Below are 22847 nucleotides of genomic sequence, written 5' to 3'. Positions count from 1 at the left end.
TGTGAGGTGATTTTTATTTCTGCCACGGTTTCCTCCCAGTACCATATTTCCTGCCCAAACTTTCACAGTTTGTTCCCTGGGGCAAAAAGGTTCAAATGGATACCTTTTGAGCCTGCAGGCTCCGCTTTGTCCTTCTCTTCTCTCCTCAGCGGTGTGGAGCTCTAACAATGCATGTCTGCTCCGCTAGGCTCCGCCTCCTGCCCCCCCCCCCGATATTTTCACTTTTTCACATTTTCCCTTTACCCTCTCACCTAATTAAGCATATACTTCTTAATACAATGTTTGGATATATATCGTAAGTACGATTCTCAAAAATGCTCTCTTTGGGCTTCTGCTGCAGGTGTTTGCCTTCTCCCCGACCGACCGTGTGGTCCAGGTGGGGGGTGATCTTCAGTGTGACCTCTCGTAAGCCACATCACTGGCTTCTGCCCCGGCTCCGGTGGCTGTGTTGGTGGAGGCGTTACAGGACCTCTTGGGGAGAGTGAGCAGGCATTTTGATTTTAAGGGGCCTCTCCTATAGGAAGTTTTTCGCTTATGGGACACGCACTATTGGGTAACTATGCTATATGGAATATGATATGTTTCTTTTGGTATATGCAACCAAGCTTTTATAAGTATTCTTTCATTGTATATTTTTAACAGACAGACCTCTGAAGAAGACCTTGAATACATAGGTTGAAACGCGTCAGGTCCTTTTTTTCGATATTGATAATATCTATATGATGTTGTTATGAAAAATGATGTCTGTATAAATGCGTGTCTGCTTCTACCAGATTTGTAAACACTCTATATCAGAGCTCATCTTTTTAACAATCCTTGTGTAAATTTATTTTTTGTACAATAAACATATTCTTTTTATACAATATTGGTCTAATATTTTAAACCCTGCTGCCTAAAAACCCCACCTGGGGAAATCCTCTTCCTATTTATGTTAGATGCACTAGGAGATTTTTTTTTTTTTTTTTTGTGTAGCTATGTCAATGGGAACATGTAATAAATATACAGTGGGTAATATCCCAATTTGGCTGCAAACGTGGAAATACTCTTTACCCACTTCAGCTGTTTGAATGGTGGTGGCATGTACAAAGAGTGAACAGGTTAAAATAGGCTCAGGGCTACAGTAGCAGCTGTGAGCCAGTTTTATTTGTTGTTATCTGCTGGCTCTAAGCTTTTCTCTGAAAGTGATTTGGGTGGCTCTTAAGTCATCTGATCACTTTTACATGACCGGCGCATGCTGCTCCCCACTCCCGGTGCCCCAGGACCACGACCTCTACAGTCAGGATGACAAGTGGGAGGTGACAGAAAAACATCCGTTCCCTGATCTCCTCTGCAGGTACTGTGAACCAGAAGGGCTCAGCTCTGAGCACTTCTTGTTCAGAGCTGTCGAAATTCCCAGCTAGAAAGCTGGGTATACAGCTGATCCAGCCCACACCTATGCTCAATCAGCTGGAGCAGAGGGCAGGGAAAACATTGGGGATATAATAGACCCCAGATGTCTACATAAAGAGTACCTGTCACCTGCCCAATGCTATCACATAATTTAAATTAAATAAAAAATTAAAGATTTCCTCTATTGTTCTGGGAAGTACTGTAAAACTTTGGATTCTACATCATTTTCTTTTTTGATCACAATAGCCTACTGGACAAATAGAGAGTGGTGGGACACAGACAGTAATAAAAACTTGACAGGAGTTCTAATCCTACCCCACTCTATCCAAAGCTTAAAAAAGAGTTGTGGGTATACATAGATTTGTTGAGCATCCCACTGTAGGAAGAAATGGGCTTTATGAAGAGAGCTCATACTGCAGCTGCTGGCTTTTAATAATAGGACACTTACCTATCCTGGAGTCGAGCAATGTCGGCACCATAGCTGACGTTTCCATCAGCTGTCGGGTGCTGCCGCCACCATTGCGGGTAAGGGTACCCTGCAGTGTAGCCTTTCAGCTTCACGCCGGGAACCCTACTGCGCATGCGCGAGGCCCACTCCTCTCTCCTACTGGCCCGGTGACAGGGAAAGGGGGAGGAGGAGGGGGCCCCGGCTGTGACGTCAATAGCCATGGCTGAGGCTCCCGGAAGTGGAAAATGATACCTGTCAAAGACTGAATCAGATGAGCAGAAGTTCCACTTCTGGGTGGAACTCCGCATTAAGGGGGGGTCAACTAAATTGATCCAAGAGGCAGCAGATGCCAGTTACAGTGAGTGGATTGAAATAGTAGACATGTTCAGTTTAAAAGATATATTTCTTAGAACAAACATATGTATAAGTATATCCAAAGTCAACATAAGGATTTCATACATTGTCCCAAAAGCTTTAAAACGACATGGGAGTATAAAATACTTATGAAGGAAAAGTGGTTTTGAAATGACAAAATAAGAAAAAAGAACCCGATGATTTGTCCACCACTAAAACTTCTATCCATGAACTAATCCTGCTGCCCTTATAGAGTTGGGAAGAAAAATTACATGAATTCTAAAATAGGTGTAGTAGTTATCAGATTATCTTAAAGCGGTAGTAAATGAAAAAAAAAATAAAAAAAAATCTCCCTCAAGGTAATGTCATAATGTGCTAGTATGCATCATATACTAGCACATTATGAAAGACTTGCCTTGAAACTAAGCCCTCCAGCAGCACATTGTCACCGCTGCAGAGGCTTCCTCCTGGGTTAGTGGGCTCTGGCCACTTGAATGGCCAAGCCGCGATGACGGCACTCCTACGGCACATAGCTCTGAAGGAATGGCACAAGTATGCCATTCCTTCAGGGCGCATTCGCCTGTTACACCACTGACTGCAGAGACACTGAATATCTCCTAAACAGTGCCTGTTCAGGAGATATTTCTTGTACCTACAGGTAAGCTTTATTATAAGCTTACCTGTAGGTATGAGTGTCTAATGGGAGTTTGCTGCCACTTTAAAATCTCTGAGGCAGTGCTGAAAGTTATGACCCAGCAACAATGTGGCTGGATCTAACATGAGCAGCTTCACACATACCCTAACTGCGGCAATATATACAGTTCTGTTACCACCACATCCATAAGTAATGATTACCACGGTGCCTTTTACTTGGGCATAGTAGTATTGACTGTGTGCAATGCCAGGAAACAGAACACTTATTACTCCACACTTTGAGTTATTAGCTAGAAATGTAACCACACAGGAAGATAGTTCATGGAAATGCGCATACCTGACTTGTAGGCCTGAATAAGGAATGTCCCAATTTCAAGAATGTTTTTTACAGTTATGGCAAACTAGGAATCCAGATTTGTTCAATCTTATTGTAGAGCCCTTCATGAATTCCCACACTTGGGGAGCAGAGAAATTTTAAAGTGACGAGCCTAAATGAAATGTGGTTCAGGTGTCTTCCTTATCTTAATCGTACAGTGCACAGGCAACTTATTCATACATCATGGGTTAGAGGTTCATACCTTCAGATGATTAGTTACCGGGAAAGCTCTTGAGGATACTCCACTTGGGGTGCTCACCATAGCCCTACCCCACTCTCTGAGTCCTCAGTTTTTTGCTAATGTGTGAAGGGGATGGACATTTTCTCCTGAGGGAAACCAGCTTTACTAGTTTGTTTTTTCTTATTTTTTCTATATATTTTTTTATCTTCAATTTCATTTAACCCTCACTGTCCTCTACTGTCTACACAGAAGCAGTGTATCCAGATCGGTTCAACCACAGTAAAACCCAGGGAGCCGTACAATGTGGGCACGGCCTATATCGTTGCTTTGGGCGCTGATTCCTGTGGGGTGCTCACCTTAGCACTTGGTGCAATGCGTTGGGTTCAGAGCAAGGTGCTATACAGGTCCAGGGCCGCAGTTCAGCGCTATGGAACCCAGTCCCTGAAGACCCCTTCAGGGGGTATGCACATTGTTATCAACGAAGACGGGACTTTTTATGAAATTCAACATCATGGACAGGCAAAACAGGGTCACCCTGTATCTCTGATTATTGCTGTAAAAAACTGGGTTATGTTCAGAATGTATTTACTTCACCTTGTAAACTTTTCAAACTTGGGGCTAAAATTCAACCACTCAGGGCTCAGTCTTAGGAGGATGATTAGGTGTTACATCACACTACTGGATGCCACTTCTGCCTAGAGCCCTTATAAGTTATTTGGGTGCTTCCTCCCACCCTTTCGCTACGAAAATTTGTTGCAGGGCAGTCTACACCTGGGTTATCACATACACCTTCCAGACTTGTTTGCCCTATTTCCCACTCTACTCCATGAGTATCCCATTGGATTACCCTCACTTGTAGGTATGGAGGAGACCAGGCGAAAGGGAGCCAATTCCAAACAGCAGTTGAACATTTGCTCTATCGAAGGCTCGCACGGCACTCAAACTCAGAGTGACAATGCGTTTATTGCACCGAAGTAGTACCTGGTTTTAAATATAGGTCTCAGTATCCGATTCTAGCTGTATTTCAGACCTGCAACATGCGGCCTACTTGACAAAAGCAGAACTTCCTGCATCTATGCCAACATTTTTTGGAACAGATTATAGCCTTAATGCAGCCATTTTTGTCCATAGCTCAAAAACACCTCACCTCTTCTCCTACCCCTGTACTGGAATTGGACCCTGATATGCTGGTCCTAGAGGAGGCAGTTTAGGAGGAAGCTGCAGAAGATTTCTGTCCCCCACATTGTCGAACATATTGATAAGGGAGCATCACACAATATGCATGTAACATTAAGAAGCTCATTGCCCCTGTCCTCAAAAGTGTTGGCATAGTACAAATTGACTCTCCTCCATCTCACCATGCCCCCCTTCGGTACAAAGAGGCCTACAAAAAATGTCTAGCATTCCCTGTTCATCACAGCTGATAAAGTCTTACTTCCTCAGAGGAAGGTGACAAAACCTTCCTAGTTCATTTTAAATGTAAAGCACATCCATGCTCAAACCAGGATTCAACTTCTAAACCTTAATTTAACCCTTCCTTTCGGCACAGGGCTTGGCCCACAAAGGCCACCAAGTCATCTCCAAAGCTCTCTTCACAATGAAGGGGTGCTCCAACTCCTAAGAGTGGGGGAGACTTCTGTTGCAGTTTGCATCTCCCTGGGTCACAGATGTCCCAGATGTGTGGGTTCAATCGGTGGTTTCAAAAGGATACAAGATGGAGTTCAAAACTATACCGCCTCAACACTTTCTTCTTTTAAATCAGCCAAAAAGTCTTTTAAATCAACCAAAAATTCCTTTAAATTTCAAAGTTTTATATGAAATCTGCAAAGTTTTTCATTTCCTCTGAAAGACCAGGGGAACACATGGCATCCACAGACATCCAAAATGCCAATCTCCATGTTACCATTGACCCACCTCATCATCAATTTCAACGCTTTGCAGTGATAGACAACCACTTCCAGTTTGTCGCACTGTTTTTTGCCCTATCCTCTGCTCCCAGGGTCTTCACAAAGTTCTTGGCATCCTTGCTTTACCCTTCTTTAAACCCAGAGTATTCACGTGACAGGCTTTCTAGACAACCTTCTCTTGAAGGATTCATCTCTCTTACAGCTCACAGCAAATGTCCAAAAGACTTTCAAGCTGCTTCAAACCTTTAGCTCGATGACCAACTTCAGAAAATCTGCTCTCCATCATTGTCTGTGCCTACACTACCTGAGTCTGGTAAGCTGCAAAATAATAAATGTTTGCTTTTGTGTTTAATAACACTTTAACTAGCGGCCATTAGCTGTAAAGAGCCTATCCTCTTACTTCAGAATGATAAAGTTGTTTTAAGCCCCTAAGACCATTTTTCTTCCAAAGGGTTTTTCAACCTTCCATCTCCATGAGGATGATGTTCTGCCATCTTTGTGCCCTTCTCCTATGCGTCCAACAGAATTATCTCTACATTGCCTGGACATAGTTACAGCCATTAGGAGAGTGTGCCTATATGCTACTGCTTCTATTAGACAAATTAATTCCCTGTTTTTTCTTTTTTCAGGACCTCGCAAGGGGCACCCTGCTTCTAAATTCACCATTGCATGGTGAATCAGGAACTTAAGCTCTCAAACAAAAATCTCCTGCACTCTTGCTCACCTACTCCACCAGATCTGTAGGAATATCCTGGGACTTTAGGCACCAAGCCTCTTGTTGCCCAAATGCATCAGTTTGCCACCTGGTCTTTTCATACTTTCACAAAGTTTTACCAGGTATACGTCTAAACTTCTGAGGATTCAGCTTTTGGCCATAATATTCTTTCAGTGGCACTCTGAACCTGAGCCTTTTGGCCCCTTTTTTTTTGGGGGGGGGGGGGGCGGGGGGGCAGCGCTGTTGGCACAGTTCATGTTTGCCTGTTTCCCACTTTTGTGTATTCTTTGCTTGGGGTCCTCCCATAGTGTATGAATATGCCTGTGCCCTCTACTGTACAATTAGGATCATTGGAATTTTTACTTACCTGTAACATCCATATCTTGAAGGACAGGACACAGGTCACAGTGGGGCAAGGTTATAAAGAGGGCATCCCAGGTGGGCGTGTCTTCAAAAGATTTGTCAGTGTCCAGGATAGTTATTCTTCGTTCAGCCTGCAGACTGAAAAAAAATTGGATTCCTCCCTTCATGCTATACAGCTCAGATGAACAAGTTGCAGCTGTTGTCATTTGACAGCTGCCTCATGTCTGCCTGTCAAAATACCCAAACAGCTGCTGCACCTGATTGGATGCAGTTGTGGTTTGGCCAACAATGTTCCAGCAGGCTCCTTCAACAAAAGTTATTAAAATGATCGACATTTGTCAAAAGGAGGTGGGGTCAGCAAGACCACCCACTGAGCGAATTTCGCCCCATTCCTGAGGAACCAAAATTTACACCGTGTATATCCTGCCTAATGATATGGTAAAATATACAGAGAAATAGTTCCATTCTCGAACATCTTTTTATTGTATGATTAAAAGTTATAAATACAATGGATGACTCTTCATAACTTTCTTCTTTCAGGTTAAGAAAATACTTTAGTGCAAAATCCAACCTTTGAGATTAGAGGTTGGCTGATTCTTTGGCTTAAGCTGGAAGCATTGTGTTCATGGTCTGGTAATGTACAATCTTTTTACTTGTGAAATCATTTTTGTGACCTCCGTCTTTGTTCCTGCAGGATCTGTTAAATTTTGACGATCCTTTGAACATTGAAGCAGCAGAACATCATTTGAGAGATAAGGTAATGGACCGAGCACCAGTGTATATTTTCTCCTGGTCTGTCTAAATTATCCACCATATTTTATTGTCTTGGATTAGTGGTAGGGAAGTTGAGATTAATGTATGGTTATAAAGGCAAAACCTTTAATGCATTGATGTTTTCCAGAAACAGATGAGATGGCTTAACTTTACTTACCTTAATGAAAAAAAAAAAAAACATTTAGATGGATTCTTAGGCATATAAAGTTTTCTATATAAAGAAATCTAATAATATTGTTAAAGGTTTTAAACGTGTGTTGGCATACTTGCTTTTAGTATTGCACATGCTTTAATGCAGCTCCTATCCATATCAATAGTAGTTTTATGTAAGGAATATAGCATCTAAGTTGCTGGTTCTTAAAGTGATACTAAAGTCTCGTTTTATGTATATCGTTAAAAATAACAGACATGTTATACTTACCTGCCCTGTGTAGTGGATTTGCACAGAGCAGCCTTTTCTCGGGTCCCTCTTCGGCGCTCCTGGCCCTTTTCTCCTGTTGAGTGCCCCCACAGCAAGCAGCTTGCTATGGGGGCACCGGAGCTGAACCGCAGCTCCCTGTGTCCATTCAGTGACAGAGCTCTGGCCCCGCCCCCTCTCTCTCCTCATTGGCTCGCTGACTTTGACAGCGGCGGGAGCCAGTGGCGCTTTGCTGCTGTCTCAGCCCATGAGGAGGGAGAGTCCCAGGCAGCCGAGTCTCTCGTGCAACATTGCTGGATCAAAATGGGCTCAGGTAAGTATTTTTTTTTTAATACTACGCTGTAATTTGTTCCACTTTATCTGCAACATTTAGCCAGTGTCTATAGCATATTCCTTTTAATTTATGTTTATATAAAGAAAAATTACCTTGATCTCAGAAGCTATCAGGGTCCATGTCCACTGTGGGCATCTGAAGCCCTCTGGTATCTATTTCTTGGATTAGGTGCAGCTGGCTACCCAGCATGCATCTCCCGATCTCACGCGTGCGCAATGAAGCCACTGAGCGTCTCTCTTTATTCCTGACAGGTCTCCATAGTAATAGCGGTGTTGGCAGAAGTCCTCGCCCCGTTGCTATAGCAACCTGACAATCATGACATACTGGTCCTCCCGTGCGCATCCTTTCCCATCTGGAATAAACGGGAGATTTCGTCACTAGGCGATTCGCAAGGACGCCGCTATCCCAGAAGCCCTTGCAAAGCGCCTAGCGTCATAATCGCCTAGGTGGCTGCAGCCAGAAGTGCTGCCAACAAATTAAGAAAAAAGGTATTTAATTACAAAAAAAAATAGCCATTGGTAAAAGCGCTTGCAATGCTTTTAACAGACATTACAAGAAGAAAAAGGTGTGCAACTCCGCTTTAATGTATAGAATGCATTAAGATAAAAACCTTCTGCCTTTACAACCACTTTAAATTTTCTTACCACACTCAGCAAGGATACCAATTGCATTGTGCTACAGACTACTGGGAGCACCTACAAATCAGCATATGAGATATAATTACACAAAAGTTAATCTGCAAAAAACTTTATTTTTATTGAAAGTGTGCTGCAGTTTCTATTTAGGGCAATTTGAGTTAAGAGAGAAAACCATTCCTTTCTTTTAGGGGACATTTATTCACACCAAGAACCTTCTGTGGTTTAAATAGTCCTCTTTTAAAATAAATATTTTCTTTTTTTTTTTTTTCAATTAACTATGCAGTTGAATTACATAGATGGTAGCTCTACATCCTGAGCATTGACCCTGCTGTGCCCAATACTACTGCAGTACTAGTGACCTGACCTTTCTCGCCTGTAATATACAATAAAACTGGGATGCCTTCCTGCCCCCAGTCAGTGACACTTCCGTGTTGTGTTTACATCAGGAGTGTAGTAATGTCACTGAACTTTGAATATGGAGACTGGGTAAAAGCTGTTACATTTCTTTCCAGCGTCTGTCTACAGCAGTAGATTGATGCTATAGTGATCTATTGCTGGCTGCAATCAGATCACTATTAGAAGTTGTCTGTTGCACAGGGTGGGGTGTGAATTGGGTCTCTGCTCACCAGATCCAGACACAGAAAAAGAAGTGAAATTTAAAAAGAAAAGTGTAAAAAAAAAAAAAAATTATTATTATATTTGTGTGTATATATATATATATATATATATATATATATATATATATAACACGGTGGATATAAAAAGTCAACACACCCCTGTTAAAATTTCGGATTTCTGTGATGTAAAAAAAATGAGACCAAGATAAATCATTTCAGAACTTTTTCCACCTTTTAATGTGACATATAAACTGTATAACTCAGTTGAATAACAAACCCAAATCTTTTAGGTGGAGGGAAATAAAAATAAAAAATAAAATAATATGGTTGCATAAGTGTGCACAACCTTAAACAAATACTTTGTTGAAGCATTTTTTGATTTTATTACAGCACTTAGTGTTTTTGGGTATGAGTCCATCAACATGGCACATCTTGACCTCACAATATTTGCCCACTCTTCTTTGCAAAAACTCTTCAAATCTGTCAGATTGCGAGGGCATCTCCTGTGCACAACCCTCTTCAGATCACCCCACAGATTTTAAATTGGATTCAGGTCTGGGCTCTGGCTGAGCCATTCCTTTGTTTGGATGTATGCTTTGCGTTGTTGTCATGCTGAAAGATGAAGTTCCTTTTCATGTTCAGCTTTCTAGCAGAAGCCTGAAGGTTTTGTGCCAATATTGACTGCTATTTGGAACTGTTCATAATTCCCTCTACCTTGACTAAGGCCCCTGTTCCAGCTGAAGAAAAACAGCCCCAAAGCATGATGCTGCCACCACCATGCTTCACGGTGGGTATGGTGTTCTTTTTGGTGATGTGCAGTGTTGTGTTTGCGCCAAACATATCTTTTGTAATTATGGCCAAAAGGTTCAACCTTGGTCTCATTAGACCCTAACACATTTTCCCACATGCTTTTGGGAGACTTCAGATGTGTTTTTGCAAAATTTAGCTGGGCTTGGATGTTTTTCTTCGTAAGAAAAGGCTTCTAAACTTGCCACTCTACCCCATAGCCCAGACATTTAAAGAATACAGAAATTGTTGTCACATTACCACACAGCTAGTACTTGCCAGATATTCCTGCTGCTCCTGTAATGTTGCTGTAGGCCTCTTGGCAGCCTCTCTGACCAGTTTTCTTCTCGTCTTTTCATCAATTTTGGAGGGACGTCCAGTTGTTGGTAATGTCACTGTTGTGCCATATTTTCTCCACTTGATGATGACTGTCTTTACTGTGTTCAATGGTATATCTAATGCCTTGGAAATTCTTTTGTACTGTTCTCCTGACTGATACCTTTTAACAATGAGATTCCTCTGATGCTTTGGAAGCTCTGCAGACCATGGCTATTGCTGTAGGATGCGAAAGATTTCAGTTTGTTTTTCAACTGAGTTGTACAGGTTATAGGTTACAATAAAGGTGGAAAAAGTTCTGAAATGATTTTTATCTTTGTCTCACTTTTTTTTACATCACAGAAACCTGACATTTTAACAGGGGTGTGTAGACTTTTTATATCCACTGTATATATACACAGAAAAAAAATCCCCACCCCAGATTAACCCCTTTCTATCGAGGTACCTCTTTAAACTTTAGATTGGCAGTCTGTTATTTACCCAGTGCAAATTATTTAAAGGCACTTAATAAATAGCCATCAAGCAGCCATTACAGCCTCTAAATGCTGGGTATGGAGCCCTCATTAGACTGCTCAGTACACAGAAACCATATTAAGTGGTCACCGCAGTGATCACACACGTGAGTAGTAATTGTAAATAGGGAAAGAATTAATTGATTTACAACTGCAGATCCTTTCATTCTGTTCCAATGATATTGGGATTTTATTTTTTTTTAGGTGCAGCACTATGCCTATCAAGCCAGACACTACCTAAAAAATTTTTTTATTTTAATATGATCACAATGTACACATTAGTGCAGAGAAATCAATACAATAATAGTGTACTAGTGCTCCTCTATCCAATCCACCATGAAAAATAGTGACTTTATAATGTCTCTTACTCCCGTGCAGATTATTACTTCTTCATAAGTGTCCTACTGCAGTGTCTACAGATTATCACTCCTGTGCAAATATCTTACTGTCCATCTTACTGTGTTACTTTTTGTAGCTGCTGTCTTTAAATGAACACAAAGCGGCTGGAGCTCCTCTTTAAACATCTAGGGCAATCAAAAGATTAACTGTGTGGCTAACCAGTGTCTTTGTGTACACAGTATGTTGCTTTTACTAAGGGATGTGCTGGATTGTATTCCCTGCTTTGCAGGGAAACAAATCCAGCACATCCCCACTGACGCAGAGCTCCACCCAGCCTGTCTCCTCGCCGATCAGCGGGTGCTGGCGGACATCCATTGGCCGGCACCTGCTGATCAGCATCCTCTGGGACTAATTACAGCAGAAACGGCGCGGGTCCCCTACCCAAAAGTGCATAATCACGTGTATATATTTGTGATTCTGCACATAATGGCCGCCCTAGATGTTTAACCCCTTCCCAGCCAGTGTCCTTAGCATAGTGACAGTGCATATTTTTTAGCACTGATCACTGTATTAGTGTTACTGGTTCCTACAAAGTGTCAAAAGTGTTAGTGTCTGATTGTCGACCGCAATATTGATTATAAGTCGCTGATCGCCGCCATTACTAATATAAAAAAAGAAATAAAAATTCCAGTATATATCTCATAGATTGTAGATGCTATAACCTTTTTCTACTTTTTGTAGCAGAATATATTTTTGCCTAAATTTATGAAGAAATTGTATTTTGTACATTTTTTTTTATTGGATATGTTTTATAGCAGAAAGTAAAAAGTATTGTTTTTGCCTAACCAGTGTATATGTGTGATTTTCTTCCCCTGATTTGCAGGGAAATAAAATCCATCACATCCTCGCTGACAGGATGGAGCTCAGTCTTGTATACATAGACAGAGCTTCATCCTGTGTCTCTCCTCACCGATCAGCGGGTGCCAATGGACATCCATTGGCTGGCACTCACTGATCGCCATCTGCTGTGACTAATCAAAGCACTAGGCAGAAGTGCAGAATCGCGTATATATGTTGATTCTGCACAGAACGACTGCCCTGTAGCAGTAAATCTGCTATGGGGCAGTCAGGAAGAGTTCAAAGTGGTATTAAGCCCAAAAACAAAAATGTAATATATTGCAGCTTACTAATCCTTAAGCGAAGTGGCTGCATTCGTTTCTTAAGCTTTTTTTAAATTTATTTCACCAGCAAGTAATACACTTTGTTGGGTGTCTGCTTTCTGAATGAAGTAGTAAAGCAGACACCTTTGGACAGCAGCACTGTCAGGGTGGGGGAAGAGTATTGTTAGACTAACAGATTTAGAAGGACGAATTACAAATTGGAGTTGAACTCCAGCTAACACTCTATAAGCATTTACAGCAAACAGTTTTTAATTTTGGAATAAGCATTTCGCATACGTGGGTATAAGCTGACCCTTGTAAGCACCCCTCTCAGTGGTACATGTTTTTTCTCGAACTGCTGCTTGGTCTGTTAAAAGTAAGTTGAAAAATAACAGACTTAAAGTGGAGGTCCGCTGAAAAAAAAATATTAAAAGCCAGCAGCTACAAATACTGCAGCTGCTGACTTTTAATATAGGGACACTTACCTGTCCAGGGAGCCCGCGATGTCGGCAGCCAAAGCCGATCTGTCCTTCGGCTCTCGGCTGCTGCCGCCACCATCCTCGGTAAGGGAATAAGGAAGTGAAGCTGTGCGGCTTCACTTCTTGGTTCCCTAGTGTGCATGCGCGAGTCGTGCTGCGCGTCCTCTCAGGTCCCTGCTGTGTTCTGTGTCTCACAGAATACAGCAGGGGAGGACGGGGTAGGCGCCGGAAGTGGCATAGGTCACCGCAAGCGCCACGGTGAGCTATGCCAGGAAGTGGGAGCAAATACCTGTATTAGGCAGGTATCTGCTCCCTCCTCCCCCCTGAAAGGTGCCAAATGTGACATCGGAGGGGGTGAGGAATCCAAAAAGTGGAAGTTTCATTTTTGGGTGGAACTCCACTTTAATAGCTAGATCACCAGGTGAAAAATTAGAAGGAAAACTAATGCAGCCACCATATCCAAGAATTGGTGAGCTGCAATTTAATGTTTGTTTTGGGGTTTAATAACGCTTTACGCTGCAAAGTACTAAAATATTGATTAGGCAGAATCCCCAGACTTATCGATGAGGAATTCTGAATGGCATTATACCAGCAATTGGGAAAGTTGGGGAAACAGACACTTGTTGTAAAGCTGTCATAAATATTATTAAAGATGGTCTGGAAAACAGATAAACATGCCTTTCATAAGATATAATAGACACCGGAAAAAAAATCAAAGTCCCACCCTGCAAATACATAAAAATTGTGAATGAGTATATCAGAGCAACAAAAAAATGACCATAAAATCCTGATTTTTGACTCGACCCAGAGTGGCTCCTATCGCAACAGCCTCCTATTGAATTACTTGCCTGCAGATACCAGAGTTTTGTGGCACTACATTTTGTGCATCAATAGAAACAGACAGTTCCGTAGCCTAGGATGGCAAGACACTGCCCTGCCCCTCCCTTCTCCAAGCTTACAGACTAGATGGAGACACTGTCAACTTTTTTCCTATGAAGACTGGAAGTCCAGGAAAGCAGCAATGAGAGAACAGAAGCCAGCAGCATTGTACGTTGTGAACTGCATGTGCTGGAGCAAGAATTTTTTCACAAATGGTTTACTAGGGTATGTTTATTTTCTTGTGCTAAGTGTGTTTAGCTAAAAACTGCTCACGGTTAATACTAAATGTACTTGTAAAAACAAAATCTATGAACAAAAAGATTAGAAATTATACTTGCCATGCCCCACCTTCTGCATCGGTGAGGGGGACCTCATAGTCTTTTCTGTTGAGATCTGAGAAGTGCTTAGTATGCCAAATCTAGCAAGAATATGCTCCAGCAGAGTGCACAAGAGTCTTTTGCAAGATTTGAGAACCTCAGAATTGAATAAAAAGAATCAAGCAGTGCAAATAAAACCTAATACAGCAGCTGAACACTGAGGGCCAAAATATCAAGTCCCCAAAAAGTCTATCTCAGAAAGCAGTGCAGCGCAAGAAAACAATACTAAATGAATAATAAAACACAGGAACAGTCCATGCTCTTCATATAAATTTTCATAGGATGGTCAATAAAACACCAGCAAGTGTCCAGTGAGATGGTGATAGATGGATATATAAGGTGACATATGTGACAACCTCCACCAACGAGATTCCTAGCCGCTCACCTCAAACAATAGACCCTGAGTGAATCAGTCAGGTCTCAACAGGATCACACACTGGCAATAGATGAATGCCAATAGCTTGCTTAATCACAGGGTTCTCGCCATGAACTCCGGGCAAGTAGATACATAAAACGAAAGCAATAACATCTAGTGCTCTCTGTATGCTTAAAATGATTTATTTAAAATATAAAGTGTGCACTTACAAGAATCGCACTGTTCCTCAGTGCTAAGAATCAATAGCAACAACACAATAAGCTCCTCGAGAATCAGCGTGTTGGACGCAGGTGACGTCACGATCAAGGTCACGTAGTTTCCGTATGTGTTACGTCCCAAGGGAGCCAGACTTCATCAGCAGACCTCAGAATTGCCACAATTTTATTGAAGGGAGGGTGACATCCTTTTCACCACAGGTGAAAGCCAAGGTCAGGTAGGTATGTTTTCTATTTGTTCGTACATCATTAATGTGATCATGTTAGATGGCAAGATTTTCCAATCTGCTTTCCATACCACTCTTGTCTAGCCTAAAAAAAATGGAAACAACTTCTATAATACTTGTCATAATCTTTGGTCACTGATGATATATTTTCTGGAGTAGAACCATGCCAAGGGTCAGTTCTGACCGCAGGAAAAAGCAGCCAGTTAGTACAGACAAGAAGGCCAAAGCTTCTGAAAGGTACGTATTGCGGCTGTGATGTTGGTCTAGGCTGGTTCACTCCAGATTGGAATTTTCTATTAGTTTATTTTATGGAGCACACAATTGTGCAGATAGCCAAACTTTGTATCCATGGCTGTTCATTCGAAATTATACACTGTCAGCTCTCATTCCTTTTTGTGGGTATTCCTGGCCTCAACTGTTCACAGAAACCCTGCTGAGTCTCCAGCAGGAAATCATAGTTGGCCCCAGAATGCACATGTGAATGAGGCCTTACAGGAGGATATCTGGGTTTGCAAATGCTTTTGGAGACTACAAAGTACATTTATAATCTTTGTTACTCTGAAGTAATATATTTAAATGCATGTTTTTGTGCCCGTAGTTCAACTTTTGTTTAAAACCTTTATCATTTACATTTGTTGTTTAAGTAGATTTGCCATGGCGCCAAGAATTGCTCACTTGTCTCACTTAATATCTTTTGCTATCTCATTTTCCCCCTCTACCACACTCCTGTCAGGCTCTTGTGACTGCTGCCAGCTAGTTATATGATATGGCTTCAATGTGTTTTTAATTAAAGTCACTTCTTTAGTAACAAGCTTTGATTTTAAGCCCATCCAGAGGCTACAATATTGAATACATTCAGTTTAATCCTTGCATACATATAAAGGTTCCAGTTCCTATAACAGAGAATACAACTCAGATGGCAAAGCAGGGATTTATGAGAGGTTCTAGAATGGTGTCATTATACAAATGCCATTGTATCCATTCTGTTTATCTAATGTGTCTATGTATATTCTCCTGTCTGGCCTTGGTTTGACACACACTTTTAGGCATTTGAAAAGGGCATGTTGTATAATTAAAGAAGAATGTCATGGTGCCTATGCATATTCTCAGCTCTGCAGTTTAACAGCATTAATCTCTTAATGTGTTATTTCTCTGCTTTGAAAACTGGTCCAGCTTTCAAGTGCTTTACTGTATATGAAGGTCACATGGGCCTTTGACTCTTGAGTTCAAACAGATTAGCCTTCTCTTCATGGGTGTTATAAACCTTAATAGAGGTAGGTGACTCTTGTTAGTACATATTCAGTGCTTCAGCATAACAAATTCAAACAATTACTGGTAGTATAAAGTGATTATCTTCAAACCACTCATTCCCTCCCCTTCCATTGCCCTCCTTTCCATACTACCTTGTACTGTTAAATCTCAAAAGCACAACCTCCTAAAACTTTTCCTCAGTGCAGGTCGGCAGCTAATTCCTAGACACTGGAAAACTACCTCCTCCCCATCCCTTATAGAATAGGTGAGTGAGATAAACAACATCATGCTTATGGAGGAGATGCAAGCCAAATCCCTAGATAAACAGGCAAAATTTTCCTTTGGAGTATTTGGAGGCATTACTCTACTTCAGATAAACTGAAGCACAGACTCTCAACGGCGAGTACCCCTTGAGACACTAACCCCAAAATTGTTTTCCCACTCTCTGGACTGGCAATACCTCAGTAGAATGAGGCTCGCTGTCTCTCTATCTCCCACTCCTTCCCCCTTTTACCCCTACAACTCCCCTTTCCTTCAACTAATCTTCCCCCTTTCTATATCACTTCTATCTCTCCCCAACATGTCTATTTTCAGCTATACTGCGAAATAACTTGTATTCTGGTTCCCAAATATGAGCATTTAAATCAGTCATGGGACTTGAAAGTACACCTACACCTTTGTACAGACAAACCCCCAATGCTCTGCTCAGACACATTGATTTCCTCAGGCTTTTGGGCGCAGCAGGTTCCCATAGGGGCGCCCAGGCCAATAGAAATTGCACTTACACGAATGTTAGTACAATGTTTGAAACCTTACCTCAATGATTCATCCTCAGGTTACTTATATAAATGACATAGAATGCACTGTGTTTTTTGTATAATTCAAATTTGTTATACCAGAATGCCTTTTGTCAGGCACCTGGTCCTGTTCTTGTTTCTTTCTGTTTAAACTTGTGTTGAAAACAATAAAAACTTATTAAACCTAAAGTGATTATCTTGGTTCCATGCATCAAATTTCAACATGCAGGCAATTAAAGACGACTTATTGTTCCCTTATAAAAACATTCGCATTCATTTCTGTGTCTGCTTTACACCTATTTTAAATAAACATGGGGGGATTTGTCGAAATTGGAGCACACAGAATCACAAGCAGCTGTGCATGTCAACCAATTCGCTTATATCTTCAGCATGTTCAGTTAAATTAAAGATGAAGCGTGTTTTTGCACGGCTGCTCTAGATTCTGTCTGCTCCAGTGTCACGTACCTGGTCGGAGGCTGAAGTGCTGAGGGGGCTCCCCTTGCGGCTAAGTGCAGTAAACTCCTGAAGATGGTACAGGAGGAGCAGTGCCTAAAAGAAGCCTAGGTTGCCAGTAGTGTACTGAGGAGCTGGACCAGTGATCACCTGATGAATGCTGGGACAGGCCGGATGCTCAGTAAGGCAAAAGTCTCTCAGGAACTCCAGAAGAAACTTGGCAGCAGTGCACACAGGAAACTATAGTGGAAGCCAGGCCAGGGGTCATACACGGTGGATCAGTCAGTAGCGGATGCAGGTAACAGGAACACAGCCGAGATCATACACAGGAGGGCACAGGTGCAAGCCAGGGTCATGCACAGGGTGATCAGACAGAAACAAGGTCGGTAGATCAAGCAAGCCAGGGGTCAAAGCCAGGAGCAGAGATCAGGCAGGTCAAGGGCAAGCCGGGTCTTTAACAGGAAATCCATGGAAACATGCACAGAGGCTCAGGAACACAGGCTGACGACAATCCAGCAGTCTGGTGAACCCAGCAGCAGTCTTTTATAGGCCAGTGAGTGGCTGCATTTGTCATGTTGTGCATTCACCGTTCTTCAAAATTGCACATGCTTGTGGAGTGGCGCCAAACTTCGGTACATAAAAATCCCCATAGGCGACGCTGTAAAACATTTTTTTTACAGGTTACATGTTTTCAGTTACAGAGGAGGTCTAGTGCTATAATTAGTGCTCTTGCTCTAACGTTTATGACGATACCTCACGTGTGGTTTTAACGTCGTTTATATATATATATATATATATATATATATATATATATATATATATATATATATATATATATATATATATATACGGAAAGTATTCGGACCCCCTTAAATTTTTTCACTCTTTGTTATATTGCAGCCATTTGCTCAAATCATTTAAGTTCATTTTTTTCCTCATTAATGTACACACAGCACCCCTTATTGACAGAAAAACACAGAATTGTTGACATTTTTGCTTATTTATTAAAAAAGAAAAACTGAAATATCACATGGTCCTAAGTATTCAAAGTATTCAGACCCTTTGCTGTGACACTCATATATTTAACTCAGGTGCTGTCCATTTCTTCTGATCATCCTTGAGATGGTTCTACACCTTCATTTGAGTCCAGCTGTGTTTGATTATACTGATTGGACTTGATTAGGAAAGCCACACACCTGTCTATATAAGACCTTACAGCTCACAGTGCATGTCAGAGCAAATGAGAATCATGAGGTCAAAGGAACTGCCTGAAGAGCTCAGAGACAGAATTGTGGCAAGGCACAGATTTGGCCAGGGTTACAAAAAATTTCTGCTGCACTTAAGGTTCTTAAGAGCACAGTGGCCTCCGTAATCCTTAAATGGAAGACGTTTGGGATGACCAAAACCCTTCCTAGAGCTGGCCGTCCAGCCAAACTGAGCTATCGGGGGAGATGATCCTTGGTGAGAGAGGTAAAGAAGAACCCAAAGATCACTGTGGCTGAGCTCCAGAGATGCAGTCGGGAGATGGGAGAAAGTTGTAGAAAGTCAACCATCACTGCAGCCCTCCACCAGTCGGGGCTTTATGGCAGAGTGGCCCGATGGAAGCCTTTCCTCAGCGCAAGACACATGAAAGCCCGCATGGAGTTTGCTAAAAAAAAAACCCTGAAGGACTCCAAGATGGTGAGAAATAAGATTCTCTGGTCTGATGAGACCAAGATCGAACTTTTTGGCCTTAATTCTAAGCGGTATGTTTGGAGAAAACCAGGCACTGCTCATCACCTGTCCAATACAGTCCCAACGGTGAAGCATGGTGGTGGCAGCATCATGCTGTGGGGGTGTTTTTCAGCTGCAGGGACAGGACGACTGGTTGCAATCGAGGGAAAGATGAATGTGGCCAAGTACAGGGATATCCTGGATGAAGACCTTCTCCAGAGTGCTCAGGACCTCAGACTGGGCCGAAGGTTTATCTTCCAACAAGACAATGACCCTAAGCACTCACAACAACTCCGTAACTGTTCTTGAATGGCCCAGCCAGAGCCCTGACTTAAACCCAATTGAGCATCTCTGGAGACACCTAAAAATGGCTGTCCACCAACATTTACTATCCAACCTGACAGAACTGGAGAGGATCTGCAAAGAGGAATGGCAGAAGATCCCCAAATCCAGGTGTGAAAAACTTGTTGCATCTTTCCCCAAAAGACTCATGGCTGTATTAGATCAAAAGGGTGCTTCTACTAAATACTGAGCAAAGGGTCTGAATACTTAGGACCATGTGATTATTTCATTTTTTCTTTTTTAATAAGTCTGCAAAAATGTCAACAATTCTGTGTCTTTCTGTCAATATGGGGTGCTGTGTGTACATTGAGGAAAAAAATGAACTTAAATGAGGGGGTCTGAATACTTTCCGTCCCCACTGTATGTTCCTTTTATGAAAAAAGGTCTCTGTACAGAGACCTTTATTATGTTTAATTGTGTATGACAAGTGAACCCATCTACAATGTAGACATGAATTATATAATGTTAGGGCTATATATGTATATATATGTAAATAGCGCATACCTGAGAAGATTTTAAACCATACCTGAAATATGTAAGTCTATACTTAAGTGACATTTTGGAATGGCTGGACATATCGTTTTTGTAATGTTATACTATTTACTACAATACTATTAGAGAAATACGTATTTTAAATGCTTACTTGCACATTTTTCTCACTTGCAGTGTACCTCTCAACTTGCTGGGGAAGACGCTCCAGACGCCGCCGATCGGCTCTCCCTGTCAGCGTGAACTGAGGAATGCCGTCCTGGTTCTCGAGATCAGCTGTGATTGGTCACAGCTGATCACGTGGTAAGAAGCCTATGTCAGAGGCTTCCTATCATGATCGGAGATGTGGCGTGTGACACGCCGCACTTGCGATCGCCGCGCTGCGTGCCCCCGCGGGCAGGTGCCGGCATGTTCTCCAGCTGGATTTCTTGTGACGCCCAGTCAGGATAACAGAACCACTACCTGGCCGTCATTCTGTTATAGGCCGGGCTGGAAGTAGTTAAATATTGCGCCTGGGGGGTGTCTATAGTATGTCTGTAAAGTGGCACAGTTTTCCTGTGTTTAGAACAGTACCACAGCAAAATGAAATTTCTAAAGGAAAAAGTTATTCAAAACTCATCGCGGCTATAATGAATTGTCGGGTCTCGGCAATATGGATTAAACTAATCTATATTTTCAATTAAATTGAATAAAACGGCATGGTATGAATATTGAGGGGAACCCCGAACCAATTTTTTTTTTAGAAGTTGCGTGGGGGTCCCCCCAAAATCCATACCAGGCCCTTCAGGTCTGGTATAGATTTTAAGGTGAACCCTGCGCTAAAATTTAAAAAAATGGCATAGGGGACCCCCAAAAAGCCATACCAGACCCTTATCCGAACACGCAACCTGGCAGGCCACAGGAAAAGAGAGAGCGCCCCCCCCCCCTCCTGAACCGTACCAGGCCACATGCCCTCAACATGGGGAGGGTGCTTTTGAGTAGCCCCCCAAAACACCTTGTCCCCATGTTGATGGTGACAAGGGCCTCATCCCCACAACCCTTGCCTGGTGGTTGTGGGGGTCTGCGGGCGGGGGGCTTATCGGAATCTGAAAGCCCCCAGATCCCGGCCTCTCCCCCCCATGTGAATTGGTAACGGGTACATTGTACCCCTACCATGTCACAAAAAAAGTGTCAAAAATAGTAAAAAAGACAGGACAAGTCCTTTATTAAACAATTAAAAAGTCCCACGATGTAAATCCATCTCACGTCGCCCGACGAGCCGAAAAAAGAAAAAAAAAGCAGCAACAGCTCCACCTCCAAAGGAGGCTCCAGCCAAATTATGCTTCTTCTCGGTGAGGGGGGGGCGCTCTCTCACCCCTGCACACTTTTCCTGCGGCCTGCCAGGTTGCATGCTCAGATAAGGGTCTGGCATGGATTTTGGGGGACCCCTACGCCATTTTTTTTTTATTTGGCACAGGGTTCCCCTCAATTGCCATACCTGACGGGCCTAGTATGGATTTTGGGGGGACCCCCACACAATTCTTTTAAAAATTTTTGGTTCAGGGTTCCCCTAATAATCATACCAGACCCACAGGGCCTGATAATGGACTGGGGGGGAACCCATGCCGTTCTTTTTTAATGAGTTTTATATACAGTTCATTTTTTTCCTCATTAATGTACACACAGCACCTATATTGACAGAAAAACACAGAATTGTTGACATTTTTGCAGATTTATTAAAGAAAAACTGAAATATCACGTGGTCCTAAATATTCAGACCCTTTGCTCAGTATTTAGTAGAAGCACCCTTTTGATCTAATACAGCCATGAGTCTTTTTGGGAAAGATGCAACAAGTTTTTCACACCTGGATTTGGGGATCCTCTGCCATTTCTCCTTGCAGATCCTCTCCAGTTCCGTCAGGTTGCATGGTAAACGGTGGACAGCCATTTTTAGGTCTCTCCAGAGATGCTCAATTGGGTTTAAGTCAGGGCTCTGGCTGGGCCATTCAAGAACAGTCACAGAGTTGTTGTGAAGCCACTCCTTCATTATTTTAGCTGTGTGCTTAGGGTCATTGTCTTGTTGAAAGGTAAACCTTCGGGCCAGTCTGAGGTCCTGAGCACTCTGGAGAAGGTTTTCGTCCAGGATATCCCTGTACTTGGCCGCATTCATCTTTCCCTTGATTGCAACCAGTCGTCCTGTCCCTGCAGCTGAAAAACACGCCCACAGCATGTTGCTGCCTCCACCATGCTTCACTGTTGGGACTGTATTGGACAGGTGATGAGCAGTGCCTGGTTTTCTCCACAGATACCGCTTAGGCCCCTTTCACACTGGAGCGGTTTTCAGGCGGTATTGCGCTAAAAATACCGCCTGAAAACCGCCCCTAAACAGCCTCCGCTGTTTGTTCAGTGTGAAAGCCCGAGTGCTTTCACACTGAAGCGGTGCACAGGCAGGGTGGTGAAAAAAGTCCTGCAAACCGCTTTTTTGGATCCTGCCCATTGAAATCAGTGGGACAGCGCGGCTATAGCCGCTCTGTACGAGGGATTTTAACCCTTTTTCGGCCGCCAGCGGAGGTTAAAACTGCACCGCTAGCGGCCGAATACTGCTGCAAGAACGACAGTACAGCAGCGCTAAAAATAGCGCTGTTGTACCGCCGACGCCCCCACCGCCCCAGTGTGAAAGGGGCCTTAGATTTAAGGCCAAAAAGTTCTAGCTTGGTCTCATCAGACCAGAGAATCTTATTTCTCACCATCTTGGAGTCCTTCAGGGGTTTTTAGCAAACTTTCATGTTCATGTTTTAGCTTTCATGTGTCTTGCACTGAGGAGAGGCTTCCGTCGGGCCACTCTGCCATAAAGCCCCGACTGGTGGAGGGCTGCAGTGATGGTTGACTTTCTACAACTTTCTCCCATCTCCTGACTGCATCTCTGGAGCTCAGCCACAGTGATCTTTGGGTTCTTTACCTCTCTCACC

General features: G+C 42.6%; 1 protein-coding gene across 5 annotated transcripts in view; it reads left to right on the top strand.

The window, feature by feature from the left end:
* UBE2F (ubiquitin conjugating enzyme E2 F (putative)) overlaps positions 1–22847 on the top strand; it is a 497889-nt gene that overhangs the window by 430685 nt on the left and 44357 nt on the right. For 4 of the 5 annotated variants that reach the window (XM_073633595.1, XM_073633593.1, XM_073633591.1 and 1 more), the window contains one exon: positions 7082–7144. In XM_073633595.1, coding sequence (XP_073489696.1) covers positions 7082–7144 — 63 coding nt within the window. Of the gene's footprint in view, positions 1–7081; positions 7145–15013; positions 15053–22847 lie in introns of those variants that run through there. The other variant, XM_073633594.1, reaches the window with a different exon arrangement.

The sequence above is a fragment of the Aquarana catesbeiana genome, linkage group LG06 (genome assembly GCF_042186555.1).
Source record: "Aquarana catesbeiana isolate 2022-GZ linkage group LG06, ASM4218655v1, whole genome shotgun sequence".
NCBI lineage: Eukaryota > Metazoa > Chordata > Amphibia > Anura > Ranidae > Aquarana > Aquarana catesbeiana.
The sequence above is the reverse complement of the archived record's forward strand: the minus strand, read 5'-3'. Positions and strand labels throughout refer to the sequence as shown.